At 41.6% G+C, this 14,566-nt stretch overlaps 1 protein-coding gene across 1 annotated transcript; it reads right to left on the bottom strand.

The window, feature by feature from the left end:
• Positions 1–1,933: 1,933 nt before the first annotated feature.
• LOC134088142 (tumor necrosis factor receptor superfamily member 14-like) lies at positions 1,934–12,882 on the bottom strand. The gene is made up of 7 exons (XM_062542071.1): positions 12,543–12,882; positions 3,713–3,918; positions 3,502–3,614; positions 2,849–3,083; positions 2,570–2,657; positions 2,279–2,466; positions 1,934–2,077 (listed from the first exon to the last, which is right to left on the bottom strand). Exons 2-7 carry the CDS (start codon positions 3,825–3,827, stop codon positions 1,956–1,958), a joined length of 861 nt encoding a protein of 286 aa, XP_062398055.1. The 5' UTR covers positions 3,828–3,918; positions 12,543–12,882; the 3' UTR covers positions 1,934–1,955.
• Positions 12,883–14,566: the final 1,684 nt, after the last annotated feature.

Below are 14,566 nucleotides of genomic sequence, written 5' to 3'. Positions count from 1 at the left end.
AGTTGAGCTTCATCCAAGCCTCTATCTCCTCCAGACATGTGGTCAGTGTGGATGGTGGCAGGGGAGCAGATGAAGTGGGGGTTGTCCTGAGGTAGAGCTGTGTGTCATCAGCATAACAGTGGAAAGTTATTCCAGCACAGAACCCTGAGGGACACCACAGGTGACATTTTGTCACATCACATGTCCATTCTCATTCTCAATTTTAGCAGTAGTGAAGTGAAGTGGAACAGTAAGGCGGTAGGATGCATCAGATCATTCAGCTCTTCAGACCAACTAAATCCTAAAGAAAATAACTGAAGGGACCATCAAAACACCTGATCTGTTTCACATGAAGACCCATGAGAACATCATAAATGTATGTTTCCCCTGTGCGGCTTTGCAGAACTCAGACACATGGACTTGGACTTGGCCTCTCCATCCTCCTGCAGGGCCCAGGGCCGTTGCCTCAGTTCACCATTACTGTGCGTTCACACCAAAAGCTTCAAAAGCTTCAAGAGTGCCGGAAATCATTCATTTCCTATGGAGAGTCGGCGTTACCGGCGTCAAAAGCGTTCTGGGCGTGAGCGTGGCTTCATGAGCTTCACGGGCGTCAAAAAAAAGTTGAGCCTCAGTTAACTTTATGGTAATTAGCTGTGACACGGTTCGGTGTCAACCAATTAGAATGTCAAACTCGCAGGATTGCTGCTTGTGGTTGGTTCGAATGTTTCACGTCTTGGCTTTGACGCTTTCGGCGCTGAACTGGGTTGAGCGTCGGGCTATGAGCTTCACCAGCGATTTTGACTCTTTTGACGGTTTCGGTCTGAATGCACAGCAAGAGTTGCAGTTCCGCATAGTAGACAGCAGTCCTTTCTTCAAGAGGTAGGTAGGTGTTTCACTTATTATGTCACAAGCAAAGTGGTTAGAAAAAGACTTGCGTTATTGAGAGTTATAACATTTGCCCTGACCAAATAGTGTTCCTCTCATAGTAAACAGGTCCACTCTGCCTTGACCAGTAGCGTAGTGAAGTGGCACAATAAGGAGGTATGATATACAGTATCAGTTCATTCAGCTCACTTCCTTCAGGCCAAATAGTGTCCCTCTGCAGTCTGTGTGTGGTGAGGTGCAGTAGCATAGTGAAGAGATGCATCAGATCATTCAGCTCACAGTGGTCAGTCCGTCCAGGATGAGAACAGGCCATCCCTTAATACCGTCTGACTTATATAAGCAGCTGGAGAGAAAGAGGATGAGACCATGTATTACTTTTTGGACTTATTCAACTAAACATCAACATTCAGATGAAATAAAGTAAACAAATGTCTACCACCAGACCAAGTTTAATCTTTTGAGACTGAACATTGGTCTGGGGTGTCTGCACTGTATTTCTACTGCACAAGAGGCGTGATCAATGGGCATAGTTCAAATGACCGTATGCTTGATTTGAGAAGACACGAGTTGGATTGTCCTTCAACCAATCACCATGCACCGATCTGGGTGCGCCTGGTGAATGAGCCAGTTTGTGATTGGTTCCAGCAAATGTGGATATGAAGAGAGATAAACGTGCAGGTTTCCAGCCTAAACTGCGGGGTGAAATCCAATCGCTGGCAGATAGGGCTGAGTTTACCCAGCCTAGGATTTCCCCTTTTTGTCAATTGTCAGCTAACTGGGTGCAGTTAGTGCTAAGGGGGCACCAGTCTTATTTACAGTGATGTTTGCATATTGCAACTCTATAATAACATTCTCTCTTTTCTTGTAGGAAATAGTTTGTCCCCATTCTACAGCCATACTTCTCTGCTGATCCACAGGATGCTATCTGCAGTGTGTTATTCATCCCTATCAGTCATAAGAGACTGAGCTCTAAAACAGTAGGATACTCACCACCACTACTTAATATGGCCATTTGCACCATTCAGATCACGTAACTGATGCCATCAAGCCACGGATTTCCCCTTGTGTCTAGTCAGAGAAAAACATTATGATCAGACAGGCAATAATAATAATAAAAAAAAGGTGGATATAAATAAGCATTTATGAATAATTACCTCTGTTGTTACAGCGGGATCTAACTTTTGCTCAAGAAGGTCTTTCTCCCAACCTAGCTCTGCAAAATAGATAAACAAATAAATAATGAAAAGTAGTGTGTGTGTGTGTGTGTGTGTGTGTGTGTGTGTGTGTGTGTGTGTGTAAAACAATGGTAAGGGAGAGAAATGTCTGTTTTTAATAGTATTCTTGAAAATGGCAACTATGATAATATAAAGCCGGAATTATTAAATCTTTTAATAAGAAACGTGACCATTCTTACCTGGCTGGGTTGTCACTTGCTGTTTCCTCCTCTTCCTTCGTAATATAAAGAGGCCTGCCAGAACCCCACATACGAGGACTACAGCAACTACACCAACCACGATGGCAGCAGTGTCTTTTCTTTCAGCACATGCAGTGTCATATGATGTGGATCCTTTTCTTATGACAACAAGTCTCATCAACTCACACCTACAGATATAAATAATCACACTTTAGATGTGTTTTACACTAATCTGAACCTGAATATGGATCTGAATCTAAACCTGTGAACATGTACACTGTATAAACTCACTGTGTGTGTGGTCTGCAGGATGTGAATGATCCGTTTGAGTATGTGTCACCTACACACTCACCACACACAGTATCTGAAGACGACGTGCCTGCAAGAAAACATTAAACAATATACACAACAGCAATACAATATTTAACATGCCTTTATACGTGTGTTTCACTATGTGCCTGTGTGTGTTTCCCCCTATTCATTTTTTTGTGATTATGCTTCTTTATTTTTGTTGCCCCCTATTCAATTAACAAAAATGTCATCCTATCACATTACACAGTATTCTCTAACCTGTTTGATTGATGTATTGTCCTGGTGAGCACTTTGTGTGTTCCACAGCTCCTCTGCAGCCATCTTGGATTGGGTCAGTGCAGTAGTGACCTTCCAGAGGCTCACACAGTGTGTCTGAGGTGGAGCTGCACGCCCTCTTCACTCTTAAACCTCCACCTATATTAGAACATAATACAATCATTATAGAGTTATAAACATTCCATTTGTGATGAACAATCCAAAGACCCAACATTAACTAATGCAGTAATGTGAACAACAATAAACAACTAAACCTAAACAAAACTGCTGAAGTATTTGCTTTACATTAAGAGTGTTGTTGTCCACTGGATAGGATTGACTAGGGTTACTAAAGTTTGAACTATTGCCCTCTCATGCATGCATGCTGTTAACCAGAGTACTCATTATTCCTTTTACTGTTTATACCACAATGTGAAGTTGTTGGCTGACTTCAAGTAATTTGTTGTTTTGCACTCCTTTAATCATTCCATGTTGTTAATATAACTTTTTAATCTATTGTCCTTTTATGTTTTTATGTGCTATTAGCCTACTGTTTGCTTTTGTCTATGTAAAGTACATTGAATTATCCCTGTGTAGGAATTGAAATGTGCTCTATAAATACACTTGCCTTGTTTCGCCTTACTGGAGTCACAAACTGTACAGCGTCTGCAATACTCCAAACTATTGAGTGTGTCAGTGTAGAACGATGGACGACATGGAAGACATCTTGTGCTGAAGAACTCTGTGCAGTGTCTCCGCACATAATAACCTTTAAACAGTACATGAGTAATTATAACACACATACATCAAAGCATGGGCAGGTAGGTTATTCATTTATGTTGTGAACCATGACAGAGTGCTCCTTACCAGGGCTACACATGGGGCAGCACTCGTGTCCTATAAGGTACTCAGCTCTTCCACAGGCAGCAGAGACCCCAGACACAGTCATGAGGAGGATCACAGCAATAATCACCAGCTTCATCAAGATCTCGTCTGGTTGGGATGCAATGACTTAAACATGGTGTTTACACAGCTGAGCAACATACTCATAGCCTGCAGTTTCACAGATGCATCTGTCAAAACAAGAAAAATACTTTTAAAGTATGTTGTTGTGTCCATGGGTTATGTGAGAGGTCGGTGGTGGGATGTTTTGCCTCTTCCTGGTTTCTGAGGTTCACTGATCCTCTAGGGGCAGCAATGATCTTTTCTGAGCAAAGAGGTGAGAACTGAATCAGCAGCTTATTGGTATTGGCAATTAAGAGATATATGCTGCTCCTAATAATGTCCAGTGGATTAATTTAGGCATAGACCAAACTCCAATCAAGTTGTAGAAGCATCTCAAGGACCATTGAAGTCAAGTCAAGTTTATTTATATAGCGCATTTCATACACAGAGGTCATTCAATGTGCTTTACATAAACAGCACACATCTCTTTATATAAAGTCTCACAGTTAATGGTGTATGTCAGTGAAAACCAAGCTACAAGGTCGAGAGCAGGGGGTCAGGATTTGACTGATTAGCTTCGCCGATTAGCAAGGCACTTCCTCGTCTCCATTTTCCAGAAATACATTATGTCCGGTGCCGTTTTCCCATAGTTTTCCTCATGCTGATTGGTGGCTGTTCCACTCTCAGCTCATGCATGTTCTCAAATGAAAAAGTTTGCAACAACCAGCAGTCTTCCTAGATCTGGCCGCCCAGCCAACCAACAGTCTTCCTAGATCTGGCCGCTCAGCCAACCAACAGTCTTCCTAGATTTTATACACCTGTGGAAAGCGACCTGATGAAACCCATGAATACGTCTGACATGCAATGACACGCCTCTTTATGCAGAGGAAGTGATCCCCGTTTTGCGCCAATAGACCTCTGAAGTTCGCCTACAAAAAAGCCACCATCTTTGCCCAAATAAGGAGATCCGGTATCTTGAGATTTTTTCTATGGGAAAATAACATGGGGATTTTCAATTATCGCACCTGTTAAACTCTCGCGGGGATGATGACATTGGAAATGCAGACGTTTTTCACTACACAGTTTTGTCCACTGCCATCTAGTGGATACTGTGATCTTTGGCAGGTGAAGACGGCACACTTTGATCTTTGCTACCCCAAAGCTAACTTACAATGCAACTTGCCATAGGCAGTTAGCTTCAATTAACTCCCGGATCTCCTTATATGGGCAAAGATGGCAGCTTTGGATCATTTTTGTAGGCGAACTTCAGAGTTCTATAGACATGAACTACGACGACGTATCTTGCTCCGCCTTAAGGATCTTTGGTCAAACTAAGTACTCAGAGCAACACGAGGGCCTTGGTCAGACAGGACACCCAGGACCCAGCGGTCAGACAGGACATCCAGCACCCAGCGGTCAGACAGGACATCCAGGACCCAGCGGTCACTATGAGTGAGATCCAGAGCTGCTCTGAGAGGATGAGAGGAGCGTAAAGAAGTACCTGATGACTTACATTGATGTCAGTTAAGTCTTTGTGGGTTCAGGGCTTATGGATGGGATTCAGCTTGCATGAGTTCATGCTGTAGGCCTACAGTACGTGCCCAAGCCAAATGGCAATAATATGAAGGTGGCGCCATAGTCAACAACTTTGAACAATTCTACTTAAGAGACATTCCACTTAAAAAATCAAAGCTGGTTTGTTACTCTTACATTAGGCTACATTTATGGCAGACGTTATTTGCACCTGGGTGCAAATATAAATGATGATATTTAAACCTGGGTGTAAATAGGCAATGTGGCTCTTTACACCCGGGTGTCTATGATCGACAATTCTATTTACACCCGGGATGGTCCCGCCATGTAGGATAGCATTTCAGGTTTGGGTGCAAATAAGAAAATGCCTCCATTCCACTTTTTACACCTGGGTGCAAATAATCACTCATTTGGCATTTATCCAATGCGATTTACAGCAATAGAAAACAATAACATTTGTTTCCTAACAAGGTTAGGCCTACATAGGCCTAAGGTTTTTTGATGCTACGCTGAAATTAGTATGCTACAACTTCCCAGACACTGCAAATAGTCAGAGCCATGAAAGAAAGTGGTTAACTAATGGTTTAGAAATACAAATATACATTTTAAATATATCCGCAAGCGGCGATGGGGGGCCCGAGCACCTGCGGTGCGGAGACCTGTGACATTTCGGAATCTAGCAAAGCAACATGTGCGTGTTGGTGGGCATGTGCATGAGCAACACACATGCCCACCAAATTTGGTCAATTTTCCTGAATGTATGTGTCAACCACAACAGACAACACGCTAGGTGGCACTATAGAGTCCCTAAGCCACACCCTAGGCCAGAGCTCTATCTCTGACTATCGATAGCAATAACGCACAAGCCCACCAAATTTGGTTCATTTTCGTGAATGTGTGTGTCAACCACAACAGACAATGCGCTAGGTGGCGCTATACAGTCCCTAAGCCACACCCGAGGCCAGAGCTCTGTCTCTGAATAACTATAGCAATAACACACATGCCCACCAAATTTGGTTCATTTGGGTGAATGTACGTGTCAACCACAACAGACAATGCTCTAGGTGGCGCTATAGAGTCCCTAAGCCACACCCTAGGCCAGAGCTCTATCTCTGACTATCCATAGCAATAACGCACAAGCCCACCAAATTTGGTTCATTTTCGTGAATGTGTGTGTCAACCACAACAGACAATGCGCTAGGTGGCGCTATACAGTCCCTAAGAGACCCTTGGCCAGAGCGCTGTCTCTGAATAGCTATAGCAATAACACATATGCCAACCAAATTTGGTTTATTTTCGTGAATGTATGTGTCAACCACAACAGACAATGCACTAGGTGGCGCTATAGAGTCCCTAAGCCACACCCGAGGCCAGAGCTCTGTCTCTGAATAACTTTAGCAATAACACACATGCCCACCAAATTTGGTTCATTTTGGTGAATGTTTGTGTCAACCACAAGAGACAACACACTAGGTGGCGCTATAGAGTCCCTACGCCACACCCTATGCCAAAGCTCTGTCTCTGACTAGCCATAGCAATAACACACAAGCCCACCAAATGTGGTTAATTTTCGTGAATGTTTGTGTCAACCACAACAGTCAATGCGCTAGGTGGCAATATAGAGTCTTTAAGCCACACCCTAGGCCAGAGCTCTGTCTCTGACTTGCGATAGCAATAACACACAATCCCGCCAAATTTGGTTAATTTTCGTGAATGTATGTGTCAACCACGACAGACAATGCGCTAGGTGGCGCTATAGAGTCATTAAGCCACACCCTAGGCCAGAGCTCTGTCTCTGACTAGCCATAGCAATAACACACAAGTCCACCAAATTTGGTTCATTTTCGTTGTGTCAACCACAACAGATAACATGCTGCTAGGTGGCGCTATAGAGTTCTGAAGCCACATCTTAGGCCAGAGCTCTGTCTCTGACTAGCGATAGCAATAACACACAAGCACACCAAATTTGGTTCATTTTCATCAATGTATGTGTCAACCACAACAGACAATGTGCTAGGTGGCGCTATAGAGTTCCTAAGCCACACCCTAGGCCAAAGCTCTGTCTCTGACTAGTAGTAGCAATAACACACAAGTCCACCAAATTTGGTTAATTTTCGTGAATGTTTGTGTCAACCACAACAGATAACATGCTGCTAGGTGGCGCTATAGAGTCCCGAAGCCACACCTTAGGCCACAGCTCTGTCTCTGACTAGCAGAAGCAATTCCACATGTAGCTGCCAAATTACATCCAATTCATAACCTTTTTTCTGCCTATAACGCCAACTTCCTGTTTCTTAATAAAACGCCATAATTCAAACCTTCGCCATTTCAATATACTTCAAAAATTCAAAAATCTGTTCGCAATTCCTCTCGGGCAACCCCTCAAGATCATTTTAGTGCTTATATGACATGATTTCGATAAACCGTCTAGGAGAAGTGTTTCAAAATACATGATGTGCAAAATTCATAATGATAATCATAACTCAAATTTGTCTAAGATTCACTATGTAGTCGCAATGTAAAAGTTGTTCAGATTAATAGAACACACATGCCCACCAAATTTGGTTCATTTTCGTGCATGTATATGTCAACCACAACAGACAGCTCAATAGGTGGCGCTACAGAGTCCCTGAGCCACACCCTAGGCCACAGCTCTGTCTCTGAGTAGCGACTGTAATTCCACATGTAGCTGCCAAATTACAAGAGTTTTGGAGCATGCCAAGTTGGTGTAAAAAGGCTGCACGTGCTAAGACGAAGAGAGAATAAGAATAATCTGATCAAAAACAATAGGGCCTTGCACCTACGGTGCAGCCACTTTCAGTGGCCGCACCTCGGTGCTCGGGCCCTAAAAAACCTACAGCATAACTACATTTTGCAGACTTTATTTAATTCCATCTAAAAGGCCATAACCTACTTCAGCAAGTAGCAGAACACAGCGTACCTTCTCAAGTGTGTTTAAAACAACCCTAAACGCAGTCTGATGATGTTGTAGCCAATAATACAATGGTCAATGGTCAAACGAAAGCAGTGCCATCGCCTAAAATGGAAATATTTGAAGTTGTGTAAAGCGCTGTGCTTAACCTCAATATTAACCAAGTTCTACTTTACAGTAACAGGACCAAGCAATGTAGGCTAATACACGCTACAAAGTCATATGCTCTAGACTTTGAGGTGTTTTTTCCTGTTTAAGATACTTTCACATTCGCATAACCCTCTACTGCATGGTGTTGCCATATGGCAACAAATTATTTATCTTAGTTTTAGGCAGTAACACAAAACCTGCATTTTACCATTTATATTTGAAAAAGGGGACTTAAATGTTGATACAAAACAGTCACCCATCCTGTCTCTTTGGCTACAGCTTTACAGTAGCATCTGAGGCCCTAAGTTCAAGGGCAAATGGGGTGACCCTTCTCTCCTCTCACTATAAATGGTGTAAGAAATGGGCTGGCTTGCTGTGGAACCATCCAAGGCATGCCCACCCAGTGTGTGCCTTTAGTATCGCACTGGAGAACCCTATGTTAGGTTGACCCTTGAATCTGGGATCCCATATGAATGAGGCATGGCTTTCCAGGGCAGGAGAAGTCTGTCAGACATGGGGATATGTCTCTGTGTGCACAGCATGGATTTGCACACTTTCTGATGGGAAGTCATAGAGCCCTATGACTGTGCAGTCTCACTAGTTGAATGAATATGTCCTCTGACTGCAATAGAATCCTATGAATTTGGGAAATCAGTCATCTTAATAAAATAAAGATATTGGAATGATGACATTATTTAATACAATCCTTGGTTTTGATCAAAACAATTAGGCCTACATTATGTCTCTACAGGAAGGTTAACTTATATATTTCCAAAGCAGACTACGCTATGACAATATTACCATGATATAATCACTTTATTGCCCTGAATACAGTTATATTTGTATGTCAGGTTTACAACTATGTATCAAGCTCTTTCCGCAAGCCAAGCTTGTTTCCCAAGAACACATTGCTCAGGGCGGATAGTTTCCATTCCCCGTCACTCAAGAAAAATATCCCTTATGGGCAATTCCAACGGCTGAAGAGGATATGTAACCAAGAGTCAGAATTTGAAACAAACAGGCAGAGGAAATGAAGATACCATTTAAAAATAGAGGATACTAAACCAAGATCATAAACGAAGCCTATAATAAAGCAAATGCCTGAAAAGACAAGATCTCCTAAAACACAAAAAGAAGACCCCAGCAGAACAACAGGTGTATCTGGTGACACATATACCAAAGCAAACGAAAATCATGAATAATAACTGGAAAATGATTGAATGTGATCCAACACTAAAATAAATATCCCAGACTGCACCAGTTGTTAGCTTCAGAAGGGCGCCAACTATTGGAGATAAACTAGTACATAGCTATCTACCAGGAGACAAAAAAGATACTTAAGCTTGATCGAAGACCTCAAGGCTTTTTCAAATGTGGGAGATGCAACCACTGTAGTAAAGTGCAACAAACAAATATGTTTAAAGATGTGCACCAACAAAACAACTATCGGATAAAAGAATATATCAATTGCAATACTACCTATGTGGTATACCACCTCTATTGCCCCTGTGGGCATTTTTACGTGGGAAGAACAAAAAGAAAATTACAACAGAGAATAGCCGAGCATAAATATGCAATTAGGACGGGTAATGATGAGTGTCCTATGGCGAAGCACTACAGACAACATCATGGACGCAACCCAGAGTCGCTAAGGGCAAAAGGAATAGAGGCTATTGGAGTATTGAGGAGGGGACAAACTTAAGAAATTACTACAGAGGGAGACCCTCTGGATCTACAAGTTGAAGACTTAGACTATGCCCCCTTTTTATAAAGATGTGTAGAACATGAATTTGATATCTGTAAGATTAATTGATTAGTGTTGTCTTAAAATGGAGTAATATGAACTATTTAATGTGACCCCTGCGGAACAAATAATAATTTTACTTAGCCTATTGGATGTTTATAAGATGAATTAATTGTTGTCCTTAATACAAAGGTTTTCAATTCAATGTGTGTACAATGTATTGATTCAATTTGCCCTATTCATGTAATGTATTTTTAGACCTGAGAATCAGTATGGAACTATGAATTTACTAGAATAGCCTATATATTGTAAATGTGACTGACTGTATGGTGATTGAGATGTGTAATGATTCTTCTACTACGGGAATGTTTTTGCTTCAAATGTTATTTACTAGACAATGCTGATGTTAACGAATAGCCCATATATATCTCTAGCATGCATTGAATGTTGTGCAGCCTCAATTAGTGGCTAATGACTAGTTGACTTCTTGATTGTAGGGTGGAGCAAACACACCTGCACTTGAGCATTCTCTGATTATTTTAGCCTTGTCTTTGCCCTATAGGAATTCTGAATCAGTCACTGTGCAAGCTCTGAGGAAGATATTGTTGTCGCAACGCTTTGCCGCCAATTTCGTTTGGCTGTGACGGGGAAACGCTTCTGTCAATTGTTACAGAAATCAAAACACAAACAAGGCATGGTCTCAAGATGGTCTGTGCCAACTTTGGTGAGGATCAGTTGAAATTTGTGACCTAGGGAAATTTGTTAGTGTGTTTGATTAAATCCAATATGGAGGCCGAATCAATTACGTTGATGTCAAAAGTTGCCATCTGTCGACATAAGGATCTTCCACAGTATGACTAGACACCACTAGTACATTGTAATTCTAAGCACAACAGCAGCTACAGGCCAAAAAGGCATGTTTCTGAATTCCAGCACCCCCTAGAGATCAAAGGTCACCAAATTTCTCGAGCCTCCTCCTGTTGGGGTCTTGAGTCCATGTAGGCTACCAAGTCTGGTATTGATGCGTGCAAGGGTTGCTGAAATATGAGCCCACTTCCTGTTTGCCAGCTTTGCCGTGAATTTCAATTGGCTGTTACGGGCCAACGGTAAAACTTCCGGAGAAAAAAAGCAAAACCTGCATAGGGCATCGTCTGAGGATGTTCTGTGTCAAGTTTGGTGTCGTTCGGACAAAATTTGTGAAACAAAATAGTCTTTGAAGTGTTCATGATGAAATCCAAAATGGCGGAAAATCCATCATGGCGGAAAATTAGGTTACAGGGTGCGTTGAACTCGGACAGGTCCAAGGATTCCAACGATATGCGATTTCTGAAAATCGAACCAATGGGTCAAAAGTTACGTGCGTGAACGCACATCCAACTTTGGCCTGTTGGTGGCGCTAGAGGGTTCGAGGTGCCGACATGAAACTTGGTGACATGAATCACGGGACTGTCCCAAATCAGTGTGCCAAATTTCCCAACTTTTTGGTCTGACGGTTCTATGGGCTGCCATTGACTCCCATGGCAGAATTATAAGAACAAAGAGCTGCTTCGCTGCTTGGCCCCTAATAAGCAGTGTGCCTTTCAAACTCTCTGGCAAGACTTACTATACAGAAGAGACTGTTAAATTGAAGTTAGGCCTATAGTCTAACCAAATCCCTAAGTGATATGTATCAGAGCTAACTAATGTAAGCTTAATTTAATTCATTTCTAAAAGATTTGTAATGAAATAAAAAATAATAATACGTTTGTAAAGAAAAATTGGATTTTTACAGCATTTTCCACAATTGCGCAGTGTTGCCATATGGCATCAAATTACCAACCCCCCTTCAATTTCTTTAAAAACTTTTTTCAAAATATTCATTAGGCCATTTAAACCATTTAAGTAAGAACAATACAGTAAAACATTTGTTTTAAGTACAGGGGATAATTCTAGACTCAACGGCAGTAGGCTAGGCTACACTTGGTAGGACATTGGATTAACTGCCAGAGGAGGGGAAAGGTGAAGTGGCGTGCTGGCTGGTAAAAAACAAACAAGCATTTACAAGAAATGGCCTGACCGTTTCTAGAGAAATGGTGTAAGCGAAACTGAGAGCATGAGTCACACTGTCACAGCAGATCGGAAAGCACCTAAAGTCCCAGCCTATGGCAATAACACACGAACACTGTTGCATAATAAAAGGCGTGTACATAGCGTGGTTTCCACCCCTCTGGTTTCCACCATTGTAAGTTGACTCTGATTGGCCGAGCGGTGTTTAGTGACGCCCCGGCTCAAACATCTGCTCTGTTTGGTTTAAAAGAGACTACATCTGCTCCCAGATCACAGCCGACCTGAGCCTACTCTACAACACTTTATAAACGCTAAATCATTGGACCGATAGAAAAGAGCATGCTTACCAGAAGAGTGAGAAACAGACGTCCAAGTGCTGAAGGTCGCTTAGAAGAGGACAGACATTTTTGTTTGAATCCAGTTTGCTTAAAAGGAAAGGGACAGTCCAGTTGGGAGGAACGTTAAATGGTGCCGTTTTAACGACCAGCGGAATTCAAAACTGCAGTAGGCTAATTCCACTGGATGGATTCATTTGGCTCCTACTTCGTCCTTCACATAGGAACCGTTCTCAAGAAGTAAGCCTATCATAAACTGAATGGGTGTAGTCTACTTTCGTAAAGACAGGTCAATACTATGCTAAGTTGGTCCTTGTTATCATCTGGTTTTCATAACATAATGCTGCGTCTAGTCAGGTCAGCTCAAAGAGTGAGATTCCTTTTTTACCGTCGTCTCCGCACCCAGTCCTCAGCAGAGTGGGGGTGTGGCCAAAGATCCTTAGCTCCGCTTTAACCCTCTCTGGTGTGGCCTAATCTACGGCTCTGGAGGTAGTGTGTGTTCTACACCATCCGATGGAAACTGTTCCTAAAAGCACTTCAAACTATACAACCAAACACTGTCAAAACTTGAAGAAAGTGAAGTTGACAAAAACTTTAAAAATTAAATCAGATGGCTTGACTGACACTTTGGCTGGCATCATACACATCAACCGGTAGATGGTCATTATAACACATAATTATAACTCATAGTCATAGTTTTATATTTACAAACTTTACACAAAGCCACTTTGATGAAAAGTGAATGAATAGCTGTAAATATTATCATTATGATTATATGATGTCTATACATATGAGGCCCCAATGAAGGCTTTATCTGATTTAGGCTATTATTTCTATTCTAAAAGCAATCCACACACCAGGAACATAGACTATAGCCTACTGACATTTTACATATAGACTTTATATAGGCCTATATCATTTTGTTTGTTTGTCTTGTATGACTTGTATGTCATGGGCCCAGTTGTTCAAAAGGTTGAAATCCGGATTACCTGCGGTAGGCTACTGTGCAGTGTGCATATCACAATCTGGCCTAGTGGCTAGGTAAGGAACAACAGTTAGGTGGCATGGGGCAGCTTTGATTGTTTTATCTAAAGAGACAGAAAGCACCACAAAAATAAAACAATGCAAACATCCTTTTCCATGGTCAGTCTCTTTTCAACAGACCCCTCATCTTATCTACGTCAAATGAATAAATACAAACAATCATACATAGTCTCCTACTGGTAAAGCATGTATAGGCCTATAGTACATGATAAAAAATGCAATATTAATTGACCAACTTTAAAGTTGAATTACACCTTGTACTTGGAATTCATCCCGAATCCACCCTTTGGTTGGGGTCAGGGTAATCCTGATTTTCCAACTCTACAGTTTTGAATAACACAAAGTGAGGGTTTTATCCAGATTTAAAAAAAATAAATAAAAAAAAACAAGATTAGATTATGCTTGTGTTTAAACGACAGTGGTGATATTTTCCTGTGTTTGAGTTTTTAAAAACTCCAGGCTGATTGTTTTTTTGGGAAAACTCTGCTTGTTTGCATATGAACAGATACAGAATGTGATGAGGCAGAGATTTTCCTCTGATGGCCTTCAATTTGGTTGTGATAACGGTGAGGGTTTGGTCTTCACTCTTGTCAGGAGAGTTGTTTTTTTGGGAGATCATTCAAGAAAATGGCCAATACAGTATACTTGGAGGTGCATAAATCCCAGTCAACGGCCTCCTAAGACTTATTTGTTTAACAAAACCTCACAGATGTATGAAGTGCAATAATGTATGTTTTCCCATCTACTCACAATGATGTATGTAAATATCTGTGTCAAATGTGTATAGGCTAATGTATGAAGTATGTCTGTATGTGCCATCCTCTTTGCCTTCGACCATCCTGTGCCTGTGACCATGTACGATGATGTGTTGGAAAATGTGAAAAAGAATTTCCCTAAGGGGACAACAAATAAACTAACTAACTAACTAGGCCTAAAGCAGCATTTCTCAAACTATGATGATCGATTGAGAGAAGCCTTCCATGGCATTTTAA

This window comes from Sardina pilchardus, chromosome 7, assembly GCF_963854185.1.
Source record: "Sardina pilchardus chromosome 7, fSarPil1.1, whole genome shotgun sequence".
Classification (NCBI taxonomy): Eukaryota; Metazoa; Chordata; class Actinopteri; order Clupeiformes; family Clupeidae; genus Sardina; species Sardina pilchardus.
Note: the sequence above shows the minus strand (reverse complement) of the source record. Positions and strands in the feature narration are given on the sequence as shown.